This window comes from Rousettus aegyptiacus, unplaced genomic scaffold, assembly GCF_014176215.1.
Source record: "Rousettus aegyptiacus isolate mRouAeg1 unplaced genomic scaffold, mRouAeg1.p scaffold_m13_p_10, whole genome shotgun sequence".
NCBI classification, from domain to species: domain Eukaryota; kingdom Metazoa; phylum Chordata; class Mammalia; order Chiroptera; family Pteropodidae; genus Rousettus; species Rousettus aegyptiacus.
The window spans coordinates 76,206,054-76,225,491 of record NW_023416285.1 but is presented as its reverse complement, the minus strand read 5'-3'; the positions used below and the strand labels follow the sequence as shown (position 1 = coordinate 76,225,491).

At 34.9% G+C, this 19,438-nt stretch overlaps 1 protein-coding gene across 23 annotated transcripts in view; it reads left to right on the top strand.

Annotated features, from left to right (window-relative positions):
- The window catches only part of CREM (cAMP responsive element modulator), a 63,853-nt gene extending 44,819 nt beyond the window's left edge, over nucleotides 1-19,034 (top strand). For 4 of the 23 annotated variants that reach the window (XM_016164866.2, XM_016164871.2, XM_016164859.2 and 1 more), the window contains 3 exons: nucleotides 10,231-10,266; nucleotides 13,902-14,058; nucleotides 17,903-19,034. In XM_016164866.2, coding sequence (XP_016020352.1) covers nucleotides 10,231-10,266; nucleotides 13,902-14,058; nucleotides 17,903-18,047 — 338 coding nt within the window. In that variant the 3' untranslated portion in view covers nucleotides 18,048-19,034. Of the gene's footprint in view, nucleotides 1-5,666; nucleotides 5,802-6,065; nucleotides 6,569-7,494; nucleotides 10,193-10,230; nucleotides 10,267-10,325; nucleotides 10,350-13,901; nucleotides 14,059-15,144; nucleotides 15,257-17,902 lie in introns of those variants that run through there. The other 19 variants (XM_016164873.2, XM_016164880.2, XM_036228049.1 and 16 more) reach the window with 13 other exon arrangements.
- Nucleotides 19,035-19,438: the final 404 nt, after the last annotated feature.

Genomic DNA, 19,438 nt, shown 5'->3' with positions numbered 1-19,438 from the left:
CATTCTTTGTCTTCTAGAAGCTGATAGTAGTGAAATAAAGCAGTTGGGATAGAGCCTTAATCTTTTAGGGTTACCTAAGATTTCAGTTAAATTTGAGTTGTGCATTATTTTAATTTCATTCAGTTGTGCTTATAATAACTACAGTGTGTTTAATACAACTTTCAGAATCCTGCTTTTCTAGTTTAATTCTATTCCTCTTGCTCTGTTTACTTATAACTTAAAATATAGCACTAATTTTAAGGGGAGTAATATCAGTTATTTTAGTTTGAAAGTCTTCTAAGTATGAGGGAAAAAAACAGATTATAACTGATGAAACTCTTGTAAATTAGCTTTACTCCTAGGTATTTTGGAGGTTCTCATGGACTGTAATAAAGGTATATGAAGAACTGAAGTGGTGGCACTTATGGAGTATAAAAAATACTCATACTACTTACCCAATACTTTAATGTTTTCTTTTAAAGGTATATTAAAGCCACTCATTATAAAAGCTCCTCTGCTTGTGATGGGATTACATCCTGATAAACCCATCATGAGTTGAAAATACAGTATCCGAATTGCATTTAATACACTTAACCTACTGAACATCAGAGCTTAGCTTAGCCTACCTTAATGTGGTCAGACCACTTACATTAGCCTACAGCTGGTTAAAATCGTGTCATACAATGAACATACTGTAGAATATCAGCTGTTTACCCTCGTGATGGTGTGGCCAACTGGGGAACTGCGGCTCCCTGTACCTGCCCAGCATCACAAGAGAGTATCATGCCTCATACTACTAACCCCGGAAAATAACACAATTCAAAGTACGGTTTCTCTTAAATGCAGATAGCTTTCGTTACCATCGTAAAGTTAAAAATTTTTAAGTTGAACCATCGCAAGTTGGAGAACTGTCTGTTATTTCTCCAATACTCATAAACTCTATATATCTAAATATATGATCATAAATAATAATTTCTTCTAATTTTTAAATGTAGGAAATTCACCACAAACTTTAAAAATGAGAGTTTTTAATTGTTTTATATTTTTCATCGATAATACACAAGTTTTGTGCTTTTAGAGTTTAAGAACTCTTTTTCTTCCGTAAGTGACAGATATTTTCTTACATAAATTCTATTAGCTTCATAGTTTTGCTTTTCACATTTAGGTCCTTAATTCACCTGAGGTCCACCTCTGAATATAGTGTTAGGCAGGAATCTATTTTCATTTTTTCTCCACGTATAGAACCAGTTTTCTCTTACTGATGGTTTTGGTCCTTTCCCCATTAATTTGTGGAGCAGTATTATGGAACAGGAGGTTCTCATGATATTGGGATCTGTCTCAGAACTCTCTATTTTGTACTGTGAGTCTCTTTTTCTGTATGCTAGTACTATGCTGGTTTGTTATCTCACAGATCAAGTTGTTCTTTTTTTTTTTTTTAGTGCTGATTTAGCTTTCTTAAACCATTATTTTTTCATATGCATTTAGAATAAGTTTGAGTTTCCAAATAATAGTAATATAATAAAACCAATGATGATATTTCATTTAATTTATGGAATAGGGAGAACTGAAGTCTTTTTTTATTTTATAGATTAAAGGAGAACTGAAGTCTTTTTTTATTGAGATACAATTGACATAAAACATTATACTAGTTTCAGGTGTACAATATAATGATTCAACATTGTCTAAGTCACAGTAAGTGATCACCACAATTGATCTAGTTAACATTCATCCCCAAACAGTTACAATTTCTTTTTTTGTGTGTGATGAGTATTTTTAAGATCTACTCTCTTAGCAACTTTGAAATATACACCATGCTGTATATCACATCCCCAGGATTTATTTATTTTATACCTGGAAGTTTATACCTTTTGACCATCTTCACCCATTTCCCTTCCCCCTACTCTCAACCTCTGGCAACCCCCAATCTGTTCATTGTATCTATGAGTTTGGTTGGTTGTTGTATTTTAAAATTCCACATGTAAATGAGATCATATGGTATTTGTCTTTCTCTGTCTGACTTATTTCACTTAGCATAATGCCCTTAAATTAAGGTCCATCCAAGTGATCACTAATGGCAAAATTTCATCCTTTTTATGGCTAACCAATAGTCTATTACCACAGTTTCTTTATCCATTCATCCATTGATGGACACAGGCTTTCCATATTTGGCTATTTTAAGTAACAGCTGCAATGAACATGTGGGTGCAGATATCTTTTTGAGTTAGTGTTTTCATTTTCTTTGGGTAAATAACCAGAAGTGGAATTGCTGGATCATATGGTAGTTCTATTTTTAACTTTTTGAGGAAACTTCATACTGTTTTCCCTAGTGGCTGCAATCCCACTAACAGCACATAAGGATTAGGCAGGACTACCATCTTTATAATGTTGACATATTCCAAAGCATAGAATGTCTTATTTATTTAGAACTTATTTTAACTTCTGTTAACATTTGATGATATTCTTCACAGAGTCTTTTACATGCTTTGTTTGGTTCCTAAATGTTTCATGGGTTTTGTTGCTATTTTGAATGGTACCTTTCTATTACATTTTCTAGCTCTTGCTGGTTTAGAGAAATATTGATTTTTTAAAAAGTTTATCTTCTATCTATTAACCTTGCTAAACTCTAGGTACTTCTAATAATATGCTGATTCTTCGTGAATCCATCTGTGATACTATGTGAATGTTTATATGAAATACAAATAAGATGTTTTGTTTCTTCCCTTCTCCTCTTTATTCTTCTTTTTTTCCTTGGCTTTGCCTCCTCTTTTCCTTTCCTTTTATCTTTCTTTTTAAAAATAATGATGGCCAGGAGTTCCAGTTCTATATTAAACATAGCAGGTTGGTGGGCATTCTTGTCTTTCTACCTACCTTCCACCTATCATCTCATTGAAAGGTCACAGCAATTTCTTTTTGAGATCTCAGTTCTTATCTTGATTGATCCCTTTGCAGTATTTAACACTGTTGACTTCTGCTTGTTTCACTTCCCGGATACTGCATTCTTACCATTTTTTCTTCTTTCTTTCCTACCTCTCTTTCAGTCTCCTTTGTTGGTTTAATCTTACTCTGCCCATCTCCTGAATGTTAGTGGTGTTTCTCAGGATTATATTCTTCTGACTGACTTGGGTACTGGCCCTTGATGAACAACTTTCTTCCCATCACTTCAGTTCACCGTGACTATGCCCCAGACTCCAGCTGACTACTACTTACTGTCCATCACCCATCTCCAACACCTTAAATCCAAAATGCCACATTCATTCCAACCAGTCCACTTCTTTTGCTTGCCCTATTTCAGTAATGGATATTGTCCATTCTGTTGCTTCAATCCAGAAACCTGGTTGTCATGCCTTATTCTCCTTCCCCTTCTCCATTGTTCTTCCTCCTAGCTAAATCACAGGTCTCTTCACTCTTCTCCACCCCCACTGTCATAATCCCAGTTTGGCTGCTATCCCCTCTGACCTGGATTCCCACGGCAGGCTCTGTCTGTGTGCCAGGTGGCTGGCCTGAAGCTGGTAGCGGTGGAGCAGCATCCTGATTTTCCTATTATGTTGGAAGCAACAGCCCCCTTCTTGGCCCAGTTTTTGGGAATTTTGTTCCTGCAAGTTCAGCTAGGTTCTCTTTTGTTCATCCCTCCCAATGATTCTAGGAGCTAATATTTTTTTAAAAGCAAAACTCCAGCATTTCCCTTTCTCCATTATATTTGCGATTCTACAGTTCAGAGTGGTACTTCTAAAATTCACATCTAATTATGTCAGCCTCCTGCTCATAACCCATCAATGAATGCTTATTACTTGTCTGACAAAGTCAAAATCCTTAATGTGGCCCAAATCTTTGCTTAATCTAGGCCTTGTTCCTTTACCAGCCTCCCCCCTCTCAACTTCTCTCTCTTATGCTGCATGTCTTTCATTTGCTGTGAAATGCCATGTCTCTCCAGGGCCTTCACACAGCCATTTGCTCTGACAGGAACACTTTCCCCAATTACATGCATTGTTCAGGTTTCATCTTGGATAGCACTTCCCCAGCAAGCCGCCTCTGACCTCCACATATGGCTGAGATCACCTCCTGTGATCTCAGGGTACAGATCACTGTATTGTGACGCTTGGTGTCCTGCCTAGATGGTAACTCCTGTTTGGACAGGGATCCTTAGTCCCTTGCACAGTCCCTGGCATGTAATAAATGTTTGTTAACCATTTACTGAATGAAAGCGAAATACTCTTTCTCTATGAAAATGTTGTTAGTTCTCTGTGCAGATTAACTGAGTTTATCTGACAAGGAATTTATTAAGACTTTACTGATGAAAAGCAGTCATACAACCAACCTCCCTTTTTCCTTTACACTAATATTTATTGAGCATCTAAATGCCAATTTAAAAAAGTTGATGAGAATAAAATCAATTTGAATTTTCTGAACTTTGTAAGAAAATTGACTAGTACTCTCAGATCCAAATTCTTAGATGTGGCTGGGATTAAAAAAAAAAAAAAGAAAAAGAAAGTCCTTCAAGGAGCCTCTGATGGAAGTATGTATGATCCCTAGACTTTTCTTAGGATGTCTTCAGTTTAGCTACAATTCATGTGCTCTGGAGAATCACTAAAACACTGAAGACCCAGATGTTTCACCTCCTGAGCATCTGAGTGTAAAGTCCCTGCTTTTACCACAAGGTGCTTCTTGGAATAAGGCAAAAATATAGTGGGATGTCCTCTCATTAACCTAAAGTCAGCTTGAATTCTAATCATACAAGGGACTGGGCTTTGGATAGCCTACTGATAAAAGTAAAAGGTCTCAGTGACATGTCACTTACTTTTGTGCAATAGAGATGCAAATCCTCCCCCCCCACCCCCCAGGCTGTGGTCTGCTATGCCACTGAACATTGCCAATTTTTGTCTAACCTTGCAATTGTTATATTTTCTACAGTGATCCAGCTCTTCATGTGCTGAACCTTCATTAGGCGATCCAAATAAAATTGGACATATTTGCTTAAATTTAAAAATAGTAATTGTTATTTATTTAAGAAGTTTTTAAAATCACAATTCTTTTCAAGGGATTTTAATTTAGTAAAATAATAGATTGAGCTGATGAAATTGATGTTTTTGTAGGCTAAAAAGGTCAAATATCAGCAAGTTTATATGGTTCAATCTCATATGTATGGAAAAGTGTTATATAAAACTTGCTACATTTGGCACAGTGAACTAAAAATTTTCAGTATCTACTCCCTTCAAGTAAAATTTAACATATCCTTAGGAACAGCTGGATTTTATGGTATAGCAAATAGAAATGTGTTAAGTGAACAAAAGTGGCTGGGTATTTTTTGGTGAATTTAAAAGTGACTGTGAAAAACATTTCTGTGTATTTCACAGTATCTCTCTGGGCTGGTTGTCACTTTTTTATTTTTTAAATTGCCAGTATTTTTTTCTCCGAGTTATGAAAAATCTATAGGGCTCATGACCTCTTTGTTTACCTAGAAACCTTGGACAGAACAATAATAAAGAAGTAGCCCCATAAGAAACAAGTAACTTAATGCTAATGAGACTTTGGGTTTTTTGCCAGTGCCCATCTCAACAGGTTTTTATGTAAAAATGAGAAACAAGAGCATTCGATAGTTTATTACAGGAAAGGTTTTTACAGGGCTTTGGTTTCAGTGAGCTGGTCTGTGACAAAGCAAATTGATGGCAGTGATAGGCTAGTGATGTCATTGTGATGTCAATACTGCCACTTATCATAACTGCACTTGCTTGCTAGTTGGAACACTTTATGTTGACCTGTGATAGGGCAAACAAGGTAGTTCTGCATGCAGAAGCCCATCATGGCAGTAACTGGAGATGAAACAGGTAAGAACTTGAGAGAGGGATTTAAATTCTGCAAAACTATTTTTGAAATTTAGAAAAATTATTTTACACACCTGAGTATTTTTAACAGTATTAATTTTCTAGTAGCTGAGGAGTAATAAGTATTATCTATATAGTCAGTATGCTTTGTTAAGGCATCTAAGTGTAATTGCTTCTTTGTTCAGTATTGCTTACTTGATCAGGGTAGTAATTCTCTCTCCCCTGCCCTCCCTCCCTTCCTTGCTCTCTCCCTCTCTCCCCACCTTCCTCCCAGTCTCCTCCCTCCCCCTCTCTCTTACTCCCTCTTCCTAAAATAAGCTGTTACTTCTTCTGCAACCTGTTGCATATCCAGTTCAGCTACAAGTTAAACATACATACTGTTCAAGTTGTAAAAAATTAAGCTTCCGATTTTATTGCTGTGTACAAATGTAGCTCCAAAGCAGACCAATGTGTCGGGATGTTTGTGCGCCTACTTGTTTCTTTGCTCGATGTCTAAAATGGTCTGTTCCTCTAATGGAGTTCAAAGGGCTGACGTCATTGCATTTCCTGGAATCGTGGTTCGGTGGGGAAGTGGAAAAGTTAAACTCCAAGCGGGCTGCACATTGACGTCAGCCCCAGTCAGGCTGTGATTGAGTCAGATCCTTTCTGCTCTGTCAAGTGCTGCTGACAGCTTGAAGTTGTTAACTAGCTCCCCGCTTGCCTCTGTCTCCAAGATCGCTCTTGGATTGAGTAGCCTGACTTTTAAGCCTCACTTTGACATTTCTCTGCAGGTAAGTATCTGCTTTAGGGAGCCGGTACCGCGTGTGTGGGCGGATGCCCGGAGCCTGCGTGTTTGGGCTGTGCCCCTCCTAGGCCCGCACGTTCTGGAAGAGGTGGGCTCGGGGGCCAGTGTGCCCTCACCCTAATCGTTCTGCATGGTCTGCGACTCATAGCGCCCTCTTGTGCTCAGTTAGGGAAGCGCTTGTCTGAAAATCGCCCCCAAGCAGCATTATTTAAGCCTCGTAATTATTTCCGTGGTTTGGTTTTCTTAGTTACAAGTAATAGTTTTGACTTAGTCGCTAATGGCCCTTATGCGTTTGCAGCTGTGTTTATTGACTGGCATCTGATTTCTAGCCCAGTACCGATTTGCAACTGAATTCATGAAGAATGGATAATTGTAAATAACTTGCCACAATCTACCTCTTCAGAGCATAGGTCTCAGTCCTCTTCCTAGGTGGGAACATTGCATTGTCTTGAGCACTTGTATTAAATTGTTTTTTTTAAATTATCTTGAGGCGCTACTGTTTTTCTCAAAGTTTTTGTGAAGTTTTAGAGATGCTAGAGATTGTAGAAGCTCTCAAATGACAAATTAATAAGAGATAGATGGACTTAAATAATCCCAAATACTGCATGTCAAATGATTGTTAGAACCAAACTGCATTTTTGTTCCTATATTTATTTTCTTAAAATGATTAGTTGGTTTATATCTTTTTTTACTAAGCCTTTAATTCCACATCACCATTTGATTTGTCTAAGCAAGACTGAGAATCATAACAAAAAATAAAATGAAAATACTCAGAATATATTTAAAAGTGAACGTTGAAGGTAAACTTTTTCATAAATTTTTAACCATTGCTTGTAAATAAATGGATATTTTTATACATTTATGTTTACAGAATAAAATACTATACTTGAAATTTTTTTTCCATTTTAACCATAATGCTTATACATGATTCTACTCTTTCCAATTTAAAATTTTCTAAATGCTGAAGCTTTAAAATGTCAAATTTATACAAGATCTCGTTGTGCTTTTGGAAATCATTGTTTTTGGAAATCTAGTCAGTTCTCACAAAATCAATTCTACTTGAAAATGGAAAAGACATTTTATTTCCTTTTTTTTTTTCTTGAGGTGGGTTGATATAGATCATTGGCTCACATAGTTTTTGATCATGACCCACATTTAAATCATGATGCAGTAGGCCTGTGTCTTTGTATACCTGACATTTATAGAAAACTAATTTCAAAAATAATGCTCATCCTTAGTATACATAATGTATTTGTACTTTTCTATTTCTATTTTAGAAATGCTGTCCTTTCCTCATGGATTTGATTTTATGACCCTCCAATGGTCTACAAATTCCATTTTGAAAAACTGCTCTAGACTAAAATCAGGCTGCTAACAATGATGACCGGCCTGGAAAAGGTTTCAGGAACATTTATCTATAGGGTCCTGGAATTGTGTATGAAAAGTGAATATTTATAGTTTATAGAATTATATTATTGATTCTGTTGGAGATAGATTAAATTTTTATTATAAATCAGTTTTGGCTTTGTTTATAAACTGTTAGGAGCCTAACTATCTTTTAGTCTCTGAGTCTAAACTCTAATAAATTGTATTCAGCCTGGATATCTGAATTGTTAAAAACATTCCAACTTATTCAGATTTGGAAAATAGTATCTTAGTTAATATTTGACGTACAATAACAGTACATTTAATTAACCTTTATGAAAGGAGACTACTTAAAAGGTTTTTGTTTGGAAATTGTAACATAAAAGAATAGTTTGGATAAAATTGGTAGAAAACATGTTAGGGTCATACTGGATGTGAAAACATAGGAGTCACTTATCTACCTTAAGTGTCAATAAAACTCCAAGTCTGTATGAAATTGCTGTTATGCTAATTTCCCACTATTTTAAAAAAAAAAATTAATGAAAATAATTTGGGGTAATTGTTTTACTTTGCCCAGTTTTATTTGCCTATATGACTATATTGCCTAATAAAATAATACTTTGCATTTATGTAAACTAAAATTTAAAAAATCACTTAATATTACAAATAAAATACAAATGTTATAAGTGCTGTCAAAGAAACTATCAGATTTTGAGAGACCCATAGGATATAGGCCTCACTAAGGAAACCATAGCTAAATATCCACAAGGAAAAGCACTATCTGTGCACTCTCCCTGAAGCACTCAAGGCAGATATTATTACAGTCACTTTGCATATAACTGAACATGGGACCAGAGTGGGTGAACGACTCTTCCAAGTTTACAGAGCTAGTAAGTGGTGAACCAGTTTGGCTCTCCAGACCCTTATCTGGTTCATACCTATTACATCGCTCCTCAAAATTCACCTGACACTGATAAGCTAACGCTAATGTTAGATGAGTTACAGGAGCATGCTACACACTGCTTTAAACATACAAAATGAAGTTAGCATTATTTCAAGTAGTAAAAGTGGATTTTTTTCCCTTAAGTATTTATTATTACTATCATAGGGCAATAGAGCATTTGGTTGTATTATATAGAACTTTAAATTTCAATATTCATAATTTCTCATTTTTAGAGACTTTTTACACTAAGATTTTCACTTAATAAATAACTCAGGAAGGTCCTTTATGTGTAACTTAAAGTAAAAACTATTAAGTGAATTAATTCTATGTGATCTATGTGTTATATGGTAGTTGGTAACAAATTTGAAATGATCAGCAGTGCATAAATAGTCATGTTTATGGAGGGCTTAATTTTCTGGGAAAAAGTGGAGCAATGGAGGAAGGAAAGGTTTTGAGAGTGTGAGACACCAGGCAAGGACAAGCCTAATTTGGCGTTAGGAGCACTGGTGTGGAGGTAGGGAGGGAGAGAACCAAAACAGAACAGTAAAAATGTCATCAGCCTCCTGGAGCTCCCTGCTTTTAAGTAAGACTTCTAAGTTACTTGTATAGCTTATCACTTAGATGTAGTTGGGATAAGTGAAATGACATTAAGGTAGGCGCGCCATACATAAAAATGTTCTATTAACATATCTACTGCAGAGCTCTCAGTAATTAAATGAACAAACAAATAAAACCACCATCTGGACATGTCGATAAACTTTCACTTTGGAAGCTATCAAGATATCATTTGGCCGGGTTTCTTATTTTCTTTCTTTGTTAGGAAGAAACAAACACCTCCTTGACTTGTGGGATTTTTCCATTTTCTTGTTACCTGTCTGATGAGATCGTATCATTTGGTTATTTGTGATTCTCTCTACCTTTGCAGTTCTATTTTAAATGATTATATACATCGAAAAGGTTATTTTATAATATTATCTTTTAATAATTTATTCTCTAAAGGGATTCAATAAAATATAGCATAAATTATAAAAGTTTTTTAATAGGCATATTTTCAAACAAAATAAGGAGTAAGAGCCATACATTTCAATCATACTATTACTCAGGTTTGTAAGGAGGGAAACTCCGTTGGAAAATATATTTATGGATGTTACATGCCTTTTAACTAATACAGTATAAGCATAATTTGGAACATTGTCTTTCAGAACTTAAGGAAGGGAAGAGGAAGGGAACTAACATTTGCTGAATGCCTACCATGTGCCAGGCACTGTGCTAGACACTTTGACATATGTTACAGGGTTTATTGTGAGTATTAAATGAGATAATGTATCCCCATTTTACAGATGAGGAAACTGAACTTGCCCCAAGTCACATGGCTGGTAAGTGGCAGAGCTGAACTAGAACCCAGACTCCAAATCCCATGCTTTTTCTGCTGTACCGTGTTTAAAGCTTACAAAGAGAGGTATGAAGTTAATGACCAGAATTAAGAGTTCTAGGAATTTTATCTCCCCATGAAATATTTGATATGAAACCTAAAACATTTTTTTCATGTCAGGAATTATTAGATGGTTGGAAACAGCACCATAACTAGAATTCCTCTGCTTCTAAAATGCCACGTTAGAAGACTAGTATCTAGTATCAAGAAGGACCAGTTTGAATAAATACATATCTTTTAGGGCTTTCCATGTCTTAGTGTTAAAAACATAGCTATAATAATAGATAATAATCTTATAAGAAGACTGCTTATTTGAAAAATTACAAATGACAGTGGGCTTGCGCAAAACCCTGGGAAGTTCAAAATTTACTTCATAATACAAATAAACTTATCGTACCCATTATATGCCAAGTTCTGTGCAAGATTCTCAGGGATGCCAAGGTTCAAAAAGATACCCTAACTTGTCTAAAGATTTTTCTGCCTTAGCATAAAATTAAATAATGTATCTTTTTTTATAAATACCTTCCTTTAATCATGAGTTCAAACCCCCACTGATGACCCATTTATTTTCAGAAATAATTTATACAGTGAAATGCTAGAATGAAAATTTAGGCACTTTTAATGGTCAGATGGAACAGGAACTGGCCTTTGTAAGAGTACAGAGATAAGAACATACCATCAAAAAATGTAGGATGTTTCTTTGAACTGTGATCCTAGGTATCTAATTTGTTTTGAATTACCACTGAGTTCACAATATCGGAAACTGAAGCTAACTCTTATATATAAACTTTTTTGTAATGTTTCAAAAATAAAACTTTTTGACCTTTGGATTTCCTGAAAACACAAGCTTCTCTTTGCCCATATCTTGGATATGTAGAATTTGTCTATTGATATTTATTCAGTGACCATTAAAACTGTACCATCATATAGAGTCTTGGGGCTATTACAGAAATTTATACTAATTCCTGCTAATTTATACTGATTCATTTTTCTGGCTTGAACTAATGAGCTCTAATTCAGTTTTACTGGAGATAAAACTCTGTTAGCTAACATTCAAGAACTAATACATCCAAATATAGCATCCCTTCTAACTTACCATTTTAAAGCGATATTTTCTCTGAGCTGTTGCTCAAAATATTTTAAGAATGCTTCTTTTGGAATCTCTATTATTCTTCATGGTGCCAAATTTGGTCCTTTGAAAGTGGCTTCAGCTTTTGGAAACAGGCAAAATCTTAGAACCATTTCTGATTCTAAGACCAATTGAAATATCTTTTTCATCTGTGAAATATTCTAGCCTTTTTTTAAAAAAATGAATACTCTTAAACTAACTTGTATATCATATAAACATCCTGCTCTAACTTTAAGTACAGAAAAAAAAAGCAGATGAATACAAAACTAGAGAGAGAGCATAATAAACCCTTCTGTACCTTTCTATTAATTTTATTGCACTTATTTGTAAGCAGATTTTGGCAAGAACAACCCTAGACCAAGGTCTGCATCCCTGCTGCCTGCAAATGTCAACGTGATGACACAGAAACAACTCCTTCGTCACTGACTATTGTTCCAATTTTAGAAAGCCCATGTAGCTTCCAGCTGTTCCATTGTTTCAACCTTTATTGTTTTATTAGCCCATAACCTTCTTCCCTGGACGTGGGTAAAGAAAAAAGAGGAGAGAGCTCTTATTCTTTGCTCCATTCTATCTCCTCTGATAATGTGATTAAAATATATTTTTTTAATTTTTAGTAAGTTAACAGTTTATCACTGACTTTAAAATTCTTTCTAAATATTTCAAAGCTATAAAATTTTCTGTGACATATAATGAGACATCTGTGTATTTGGGTTTTTAAATAGTCACGAATTTAGGATTTTCCCCAAGTTTATTAATAGAGATTTTGTTAGTGATCATTATATTTACCACAGTTACTACTTATCACCATTGTTTCTTAAATTATAGAGGGAAGAAGCAGTACAACCTTACAAATGACATTTATGTTAATCTTATGGAGACCCCTTTAAGTGATCTTCCCCAAAGCCATATTTTTAGTGTTTTATTCTCTCACCTAATCCTTGAGCCTAGGGGGATAGAGGGGAACCTGGCATTTACCCCAGAAGAAGCACATAGATCAGTTTTTGATTAACCTTTTAAATTGCTTGGCTATTTTCAGTGATAATATTCCATTTACATGAAAAAAGTCTTCGTCTCCCTTTTGAGTAGAATTTCAGTTCTTACTCAATGGGCATAATACATTTTAATGAAATATAGAAGTGATGTGTTTCATATTTTGATTGGCATTTGGTTTAGACCAATTATAATAATTTTTAAAACTATTGCATTTAGTTTTAAGAGAGCATGTGTTTTGTAATATCTCATCAAAATGACAGATTAACTTTGGACCATATGTTCTCAAATTTGAAATGCTGGTGGTAGAAATGTGTTTGATCACTTAAATCTATCTGTCTTTCCTAGGAAACTGTTTATTGCAGTAACTTGTATATTGTATATTGTAGATATACACATTTTGAATATAAATTAGGATACTCTGAGGGACTTTTAAGTATTCAATCCAAATACTAAATAAATATTGTCTGTTATATGATTATAATTAGAAAGTGCTTTTTAAAAAAATGAATCTTTAGAAATGTATAATTATCCTAAGAAACCTAAAACAGACAAAAATTACCATTCCCCAGAGAAAGCAATGTTAAGTAGAGCTTTGCTGTTTTGTTTCTTATTTTTTGTTTTTAAATGAAAATATAATAATCTACTATTTTCCTTCTAGTACCTCTGTCATCTTCTGATAATAGGACTTGCACCTAAAGACATACAGTGACTGTTTTAGGCATGATATAGGGTATAGGAAAATCCCTTTATTAAAATTTTTGCAGTGGTGTGCTAGAGCCAGCTCCTACTGATTCAGCTAGAGCTGATTGTTAAAGTTTTAAGATTTTTGTGAGCTGGTTGATTAAAAAAGCTATTAATTTAAATATCTGTACACACTTAACTAATAAGTTACATTAAAAACGATATTAATAAATACTCAAAGCTCATTATTTCTAATTTTTTATCTATGCTCTTGAGGTTATTTACATCAGTTTTACCTGTATATTGTGCTACTTGCTGTGTATATCCTCTCAAGTCTACATTCAGTGAAATCACATTGGTAGCTTGGAATTGTCCATGTTGAAAGCATTTATATCATGGGAGTCGACAGATCAGGGCTTTTTTCCCCCAGAGAGCTGGTTGTTAAACATTGTATAAGCACACCACTGACTTCAGACTCAACGAACTCTCAGTTGAAAAGTGTCTCTACTTTAGCCTTTGATAAAAAACTTATCTAAAACGCATTAGGACGCTTTTCTACCTTAAATGTGTAGAGCATGCTAAATATCAGTTTTCCAAGTGCTGAAGATCTTTGATATCTAAGATTTTCATAATCCTCAGAATAATCATCTTAAACATTAGCATGATCACCTCTTATGCCATGTAAAAAGAAGTATGTTATTTCCAGGTCAATTTTCTATAAAAATATCAAGTTGTAAATCGTTTATGTAAGCATTTAATATTTTGTTTCATTGCAGCTGCCACTGGTGACATGCCAACTTACCAGATCCGAGCTCCTACTACTGCTTTGCCACAGGGAGTAGTGATGGCTGCCTCACCAGGAAGTTTGCACAGCCCCCAGCAACTCGCAGAAGAAGCCACACGTAAACGAGAGCTGAGGCTAATGAAAAACAGGTAAGATGGTTCACTAGAAATCAGCAACCACTTATAGAACACATAATTTGTTACTGAGGGGCTTTTTAAAAAGTGGCTTTTTCTGAGCTATTTCTCCCAAGTTCAGTTTCATGTGGCATTTTATGTGGGTATATGTTCTGCATGTGATGATAATTAGATTCTCTGCTAGTCAGAGTTCCTAACCATGAAACTATTTCATCATCGGGAGGTACATTCCTATGTTTTATTTCCATAAGGGTAATGTCTAAAAGATATATTAATTTTTTAATGATGATGGAAGGACCTAATTACAAATAGAGACATTTTTTACTTGGTATTTACTTTGCAAAGTTAGGTGATAAGTATAATTCTCTAGCTTCTTTATGAGCAAAATAAATTTAAGTGTGTTTAAAATTTTCTAAGTTTTTTACATGTAGTTTCCTTTTATCTATTTCGTAACTTCGTTTTTTTTTTTCTTTATTATACTGGTTTACCAAGTCATGCTGGATTCACATTTTGCATCATCAGCATTTTACTCAGAAATTCTGAAGGAGCTGAATGTGTGGGGCTCACACAGTATCATAGTTGTTTTATGGAGGTCTTGTTATCAAATATTCCTAACTTTGATCTTTTGGAGAAATATGGATACTTTAACACTGCACTGAATATAATTGCCCCTCTCGTCATAGAATGTATATTATGAAGTTCAGTTTAGAAACATAAAGTATGATGATAATGCAAACTGTAAAATTATTCATCAATGTCTTATTTTCACAAAGAAAATAAAAAGAAAAGACTAGGAAGGTGGCCTTCTTATTTCCCTTTTGTCATTTTATATCTTTAGTTTTAAATTAAAACATGTTGTCAGAACTACCAAAATGAAATAAATATTAGGCAATGGGTTCCAAATAAACATGCCCCACAGCTGCCTACACATACATATGAGATCTGCCTAAGGAAGAAAAAAAAAGTCATAAATTTGGGTTTTTTAAAAATTATTAGTTAATAATAGCTATTGGAGAGCATTTGTGTGTAGGCCCTGAATAACCAAGGGGAATGGAGACTTACCCTTTTAGGTGGTATTTTGATCTTTTGTTACTGGTCAAGAGGTACGTGCAGCCAGAGCAAAGGCCCAGCCGTGTCATCAAGGATCCAGGCCCCCTGCTCTGCCATCTTCAGTGCCTGACGTTCGCTTCTGTGATCACAACATGACTGCCACACCTCCAGGCATTTCAACAGTCGAGAAGAAGGGAGAAGGGCTGGAACCAAAAAATAGAGGCTGGTTGAGTCCGACCCTTGTGAAAACTTTTCCTGGAATATCCTGAGAGCAGCTTTTATCCATGTTTCATTGACTAGAAAGACCTAATAGAATTCCTAGCAGCAAGGGATTCTGAGAAGGGTCTATTTTAGCTTCCCAAATTCAATTTCAGAGCAAGACAAGAGAAAAGCTATTTTCTGGCTATTTAGGTGGTTTAATATCTATTGAGTAAATACCATATGCAAGTTTTAAGTGCTTTATTTCTCCTATTTTCTTAACTTTCACATAACTTTCACATGGGAAGAGGTCTGGTAACTATCCTTACTTTACAGATGAAGAACTGAGGTTCAGAGAGTTTACATAACAAGTTGGTTAATATCACATAACGCAAGCTGGACAGAACCTGGATATGCAATCAGGCAGTCTTTATTCCAGAGTCTGTTCACTGCACTAACAGCACAGTCACCCCAAAAAGACCTCAGTGTAAGTTTCAGATTTAACTTCATAGAAAGGATTTAGGTTTTACTTATTACTTTTATACATTTTCTCTTGATTCTTTGGCTGGCATTTATAATAGATATTTAATTATATTTCTACCAATCCAGCAACAGTTTTTATTTCTTTACAGCCTTGTCAGCTTTTTTTCTTTGCCATGTACTTTCTTTTCATGCTGAGGATATATCCAGACAAAGGAAAGGCCTGAAAACAGAGCTATTAATAGAAGAAACAGGTGTTTTCCATAGCTGAGAAGTACTTAGGAATGTGCCATCCACTAGTGAGATCATTTAAAGCTTTGTGCTTGGAACATTCATGCCAGTAACATATGCACACACAAATATGAAATATGAAGTGTGAATATTTATAATAAATAGTACACCTTTGTAAATAAAACTTTAAAAATTAAACATCTCATAACACTGTTATTAAAAATTAAAATTTTAATGGTAACTTGCTTTGTAAAATGACTGTCTTCTTTTTGGAACTAGAATTTAATATAATGATTTACTCATGAAAACTTTGGTATTCACAAATGTATATTAGTTCCTTTGTGGAAGAGAGTTGAATTGTATTCCCAAACTTTTTAAGTGGGCAAATTTATAAGTGTGCTCGGATTTATTCTTAACTTGTCCCTGTGCATCATTTATATTAAATTAATCTGTATTTATCAGATTCAAGTCACTTGTACATTTGTTACTTTTTTGTTAACCAGTTTTGAGAAGTCTGAGAACTTTACGAGTTCACAGGGTGAGTGCTTTGTTCTTGGCTAGGAAGTAGGGGTTGATCTTTTCCTGCAGTTCATTTTCTACTGACTCTTGCTTCCCACAGAGAAAACACAGGTAACCAGTTGTTGGTAAGAGTCAATTATCCTAAAAATAAAACAAATGGCCAAATCTGTTGTACATATCACTCCTAGTTCAGAATTGCAGCAATGCTAATTGGCATTACAGTAAATGGTGTTTAGACATTCAACAAAACTTTTGTGAAAATGTATTTTAATCATCTTTCAATGTAGGCTTTTTTGATGTAATCGGTACCCCAAAGGCAGTTATTCCAAACTGAATACTCCAAAATAAAGTTGTTATCAGAGGGTGCATTCTATAGAGGAATTAAGTGATGTAGTTGCCACTCCCTTCCACATTGAAAAAAATAGAGAAAGCGTTGACTGTGTTCATTGTTTGTTTGTTTGTTTGTTTGTTTTGGTGGGGTTAAGCATGAGAATGACCATAACTTGTGTACGTATTTGTGTTTGTTGCTTTGGCTGCTTGTCTAGTCTTAACTTTGTGCGTGGCTACAGCTCTTTAAAATTCAGTATATTGGATAGTAAATGCATTTATGGGAAAACAGTCTCGAAGTACACTTTTGAGTTATTCTGTAGCTTCCTTTTCATAATTTTAATTGTGATGTTCTCACATTCCTGGATTTAAACATCTGAAATGTTGAGTATTGTATTATGTACCCTCCCTTCTTTCTTTCTTTAATTTTCATGAGCAGAGTCCATTTCATTTTGGTTTATGAAAATATGCGTGATTTATGATTTATTTATTATTGTTTTTATCCATGTTGTTTTCTAGCCAATAAACTGTTTCTTGCAGTCATGATTGATCTTATTTATTTTGCTGAGATTTAGTCTTAAGAATTAAAACCTCTAATATTGACATTTAAGATCTCTGGGAATTTTTCTAATCACTTTCGCTCAAATAAAGTCAGGTCATTGTGATGGAATATGTAGCTTACAGTGGACAAAAATAACTACGAGAATTGAAAGGATCTGTAAATGTTTTTGTAGAAATTCCACATAGGGATGTGGTCCTGTTGGTTTAGGTTACTGAAAACCGTTGTGGTAACTGTTATCATGCAATGTGTGCCCTAAGAACACACCATTTACGATGAATGCTGTTTGTGCAAAGTGACTGCTTTTGGGTTATTCCTGTTTTCTTAGAGTCACCTTCTAAAAAGGCATGTGCTTGGGTGCATTTGTTGTGTGGCTTTGTACAGACCTTACCTAGACTTGATTGGCTGTTGAGTTTGGGGGCCCGAAGTTCACCAAGCCCCTCTGGATTGTGCTGGGAGGTTGTTCCTGAGTCATTTGCCTTGTGTTGGTTCCAGGGAAGCTGCCCGGGAGTGTCGCAGGAAGAAGAAAGAATATGTCAAATGTCTTGAAAATCGTGTGGCTGTGCTTGAAAACCAAAACAAGACTCTCATTGAGGAACTCAAGGCCCTCAAAGATCTTTATTGCCATAAAGCAGAGTAACTGTCTTTGACATGGACCTTGTTTACTGTGAACTCTAATCAAGGCAGGAGATGCAGCAATCCTACTAACTGCCATGTGGACTATGGAAGGGACATTCGTGACCCTTAAGAATCCAGTTTGGCTTAGTGTTTGAAATTGAATTGGGAATGTTGTTCCAAGATTTGGAATGCAACCATGATCACATATACCAAGCTTACTTCAGTCTGTTTGCAATAGCATACAAAATTGTTTTGTTTGCCCTTTTGCTTCTACTTTTTTCAGGGAAGCCGCTAAAGAATGTCGACGTCGAAAGAAAGAATATGTAAAATGTCTGGAGAGTCGAGTTGCAGTGCTGGAAGTTCAGAACAAGAAGCTTATAGAGGAACTTGAAACCTTGAAAGACATTTGCTCTCCTAAAACAGATTAGTAGAAATATTTAACTATGAACTGATTACAACATGTACAGTTGCTTTTGAAGGCAATACAATATATAGCCGGCAAGAATTATGGCTTTTTTCCTTTGTATTATTCATCATATTTTCTAATCTCTAACATTCCTAAAATGCTTCACTGTACGTAGTTCACTCTTAGCTATAACTTCAATTTTTTAAAAGAGACAAACTAAAAAAAATGTATGTAACAAATTTTTAAAATGCAATATTTGTAAGATTTGTTCCAATGCCACATATTTGCAATTCCCAATCTCGTTGTCCTGAATAGTGTCCTATGCAATAAAAATTTTTGCAGGTCTTTTAAAAATCATTTTAGGAAAGGATGATCAAAGATAACACATCCAGCAGTACAATAAAAGTAAACCACAAAAAATACCTCAGGAAAGAAGTGAAAGAATCTAATGACATGCCTATATGAAAATAATAGCCTTTAAATGAATTTATGACATTTGCAGATTTTTATATTAGTTGCTTTGTAAAGAAAATATTGTATTGCTGTTTTTGAATGCCGTAGTTGGAGAGCATTTTTAATAGAACCATGTTGGTTACACATGTAGTGTTTGGTGGTCATTTAACTATCTAAACATTTCCTACAGCTTTTACTCTATTGTGTAATATAAAAGGTCTTGCAGAAGCTCTTAGTGTCAGTTTGATATTACCTAGTGAAAGTTACGACAAATTGTTAATATCTGAAATGAGTTAAAAGTTAGTGTTAGAACTGTATTTGCATACCTTCAGGGGTTTGGGAGCAAATTTCCACACTGGGTGGTGATCTCAGCAGATGCTCTTTCTGCTGTCTCATCAGAAGGCTGGCCCCGGAACTTTTGTACGGAAGAGCAGCTATTACAGCTTGTGTGATGGAGTAGGGCTTTCTGCATGTGATCTTGAAATCTCCTGATGGCCCTCTATTTTGAGTTTTAGCTAACAATCATTAAGAGTTTTGAAGTAATACAAAAACAA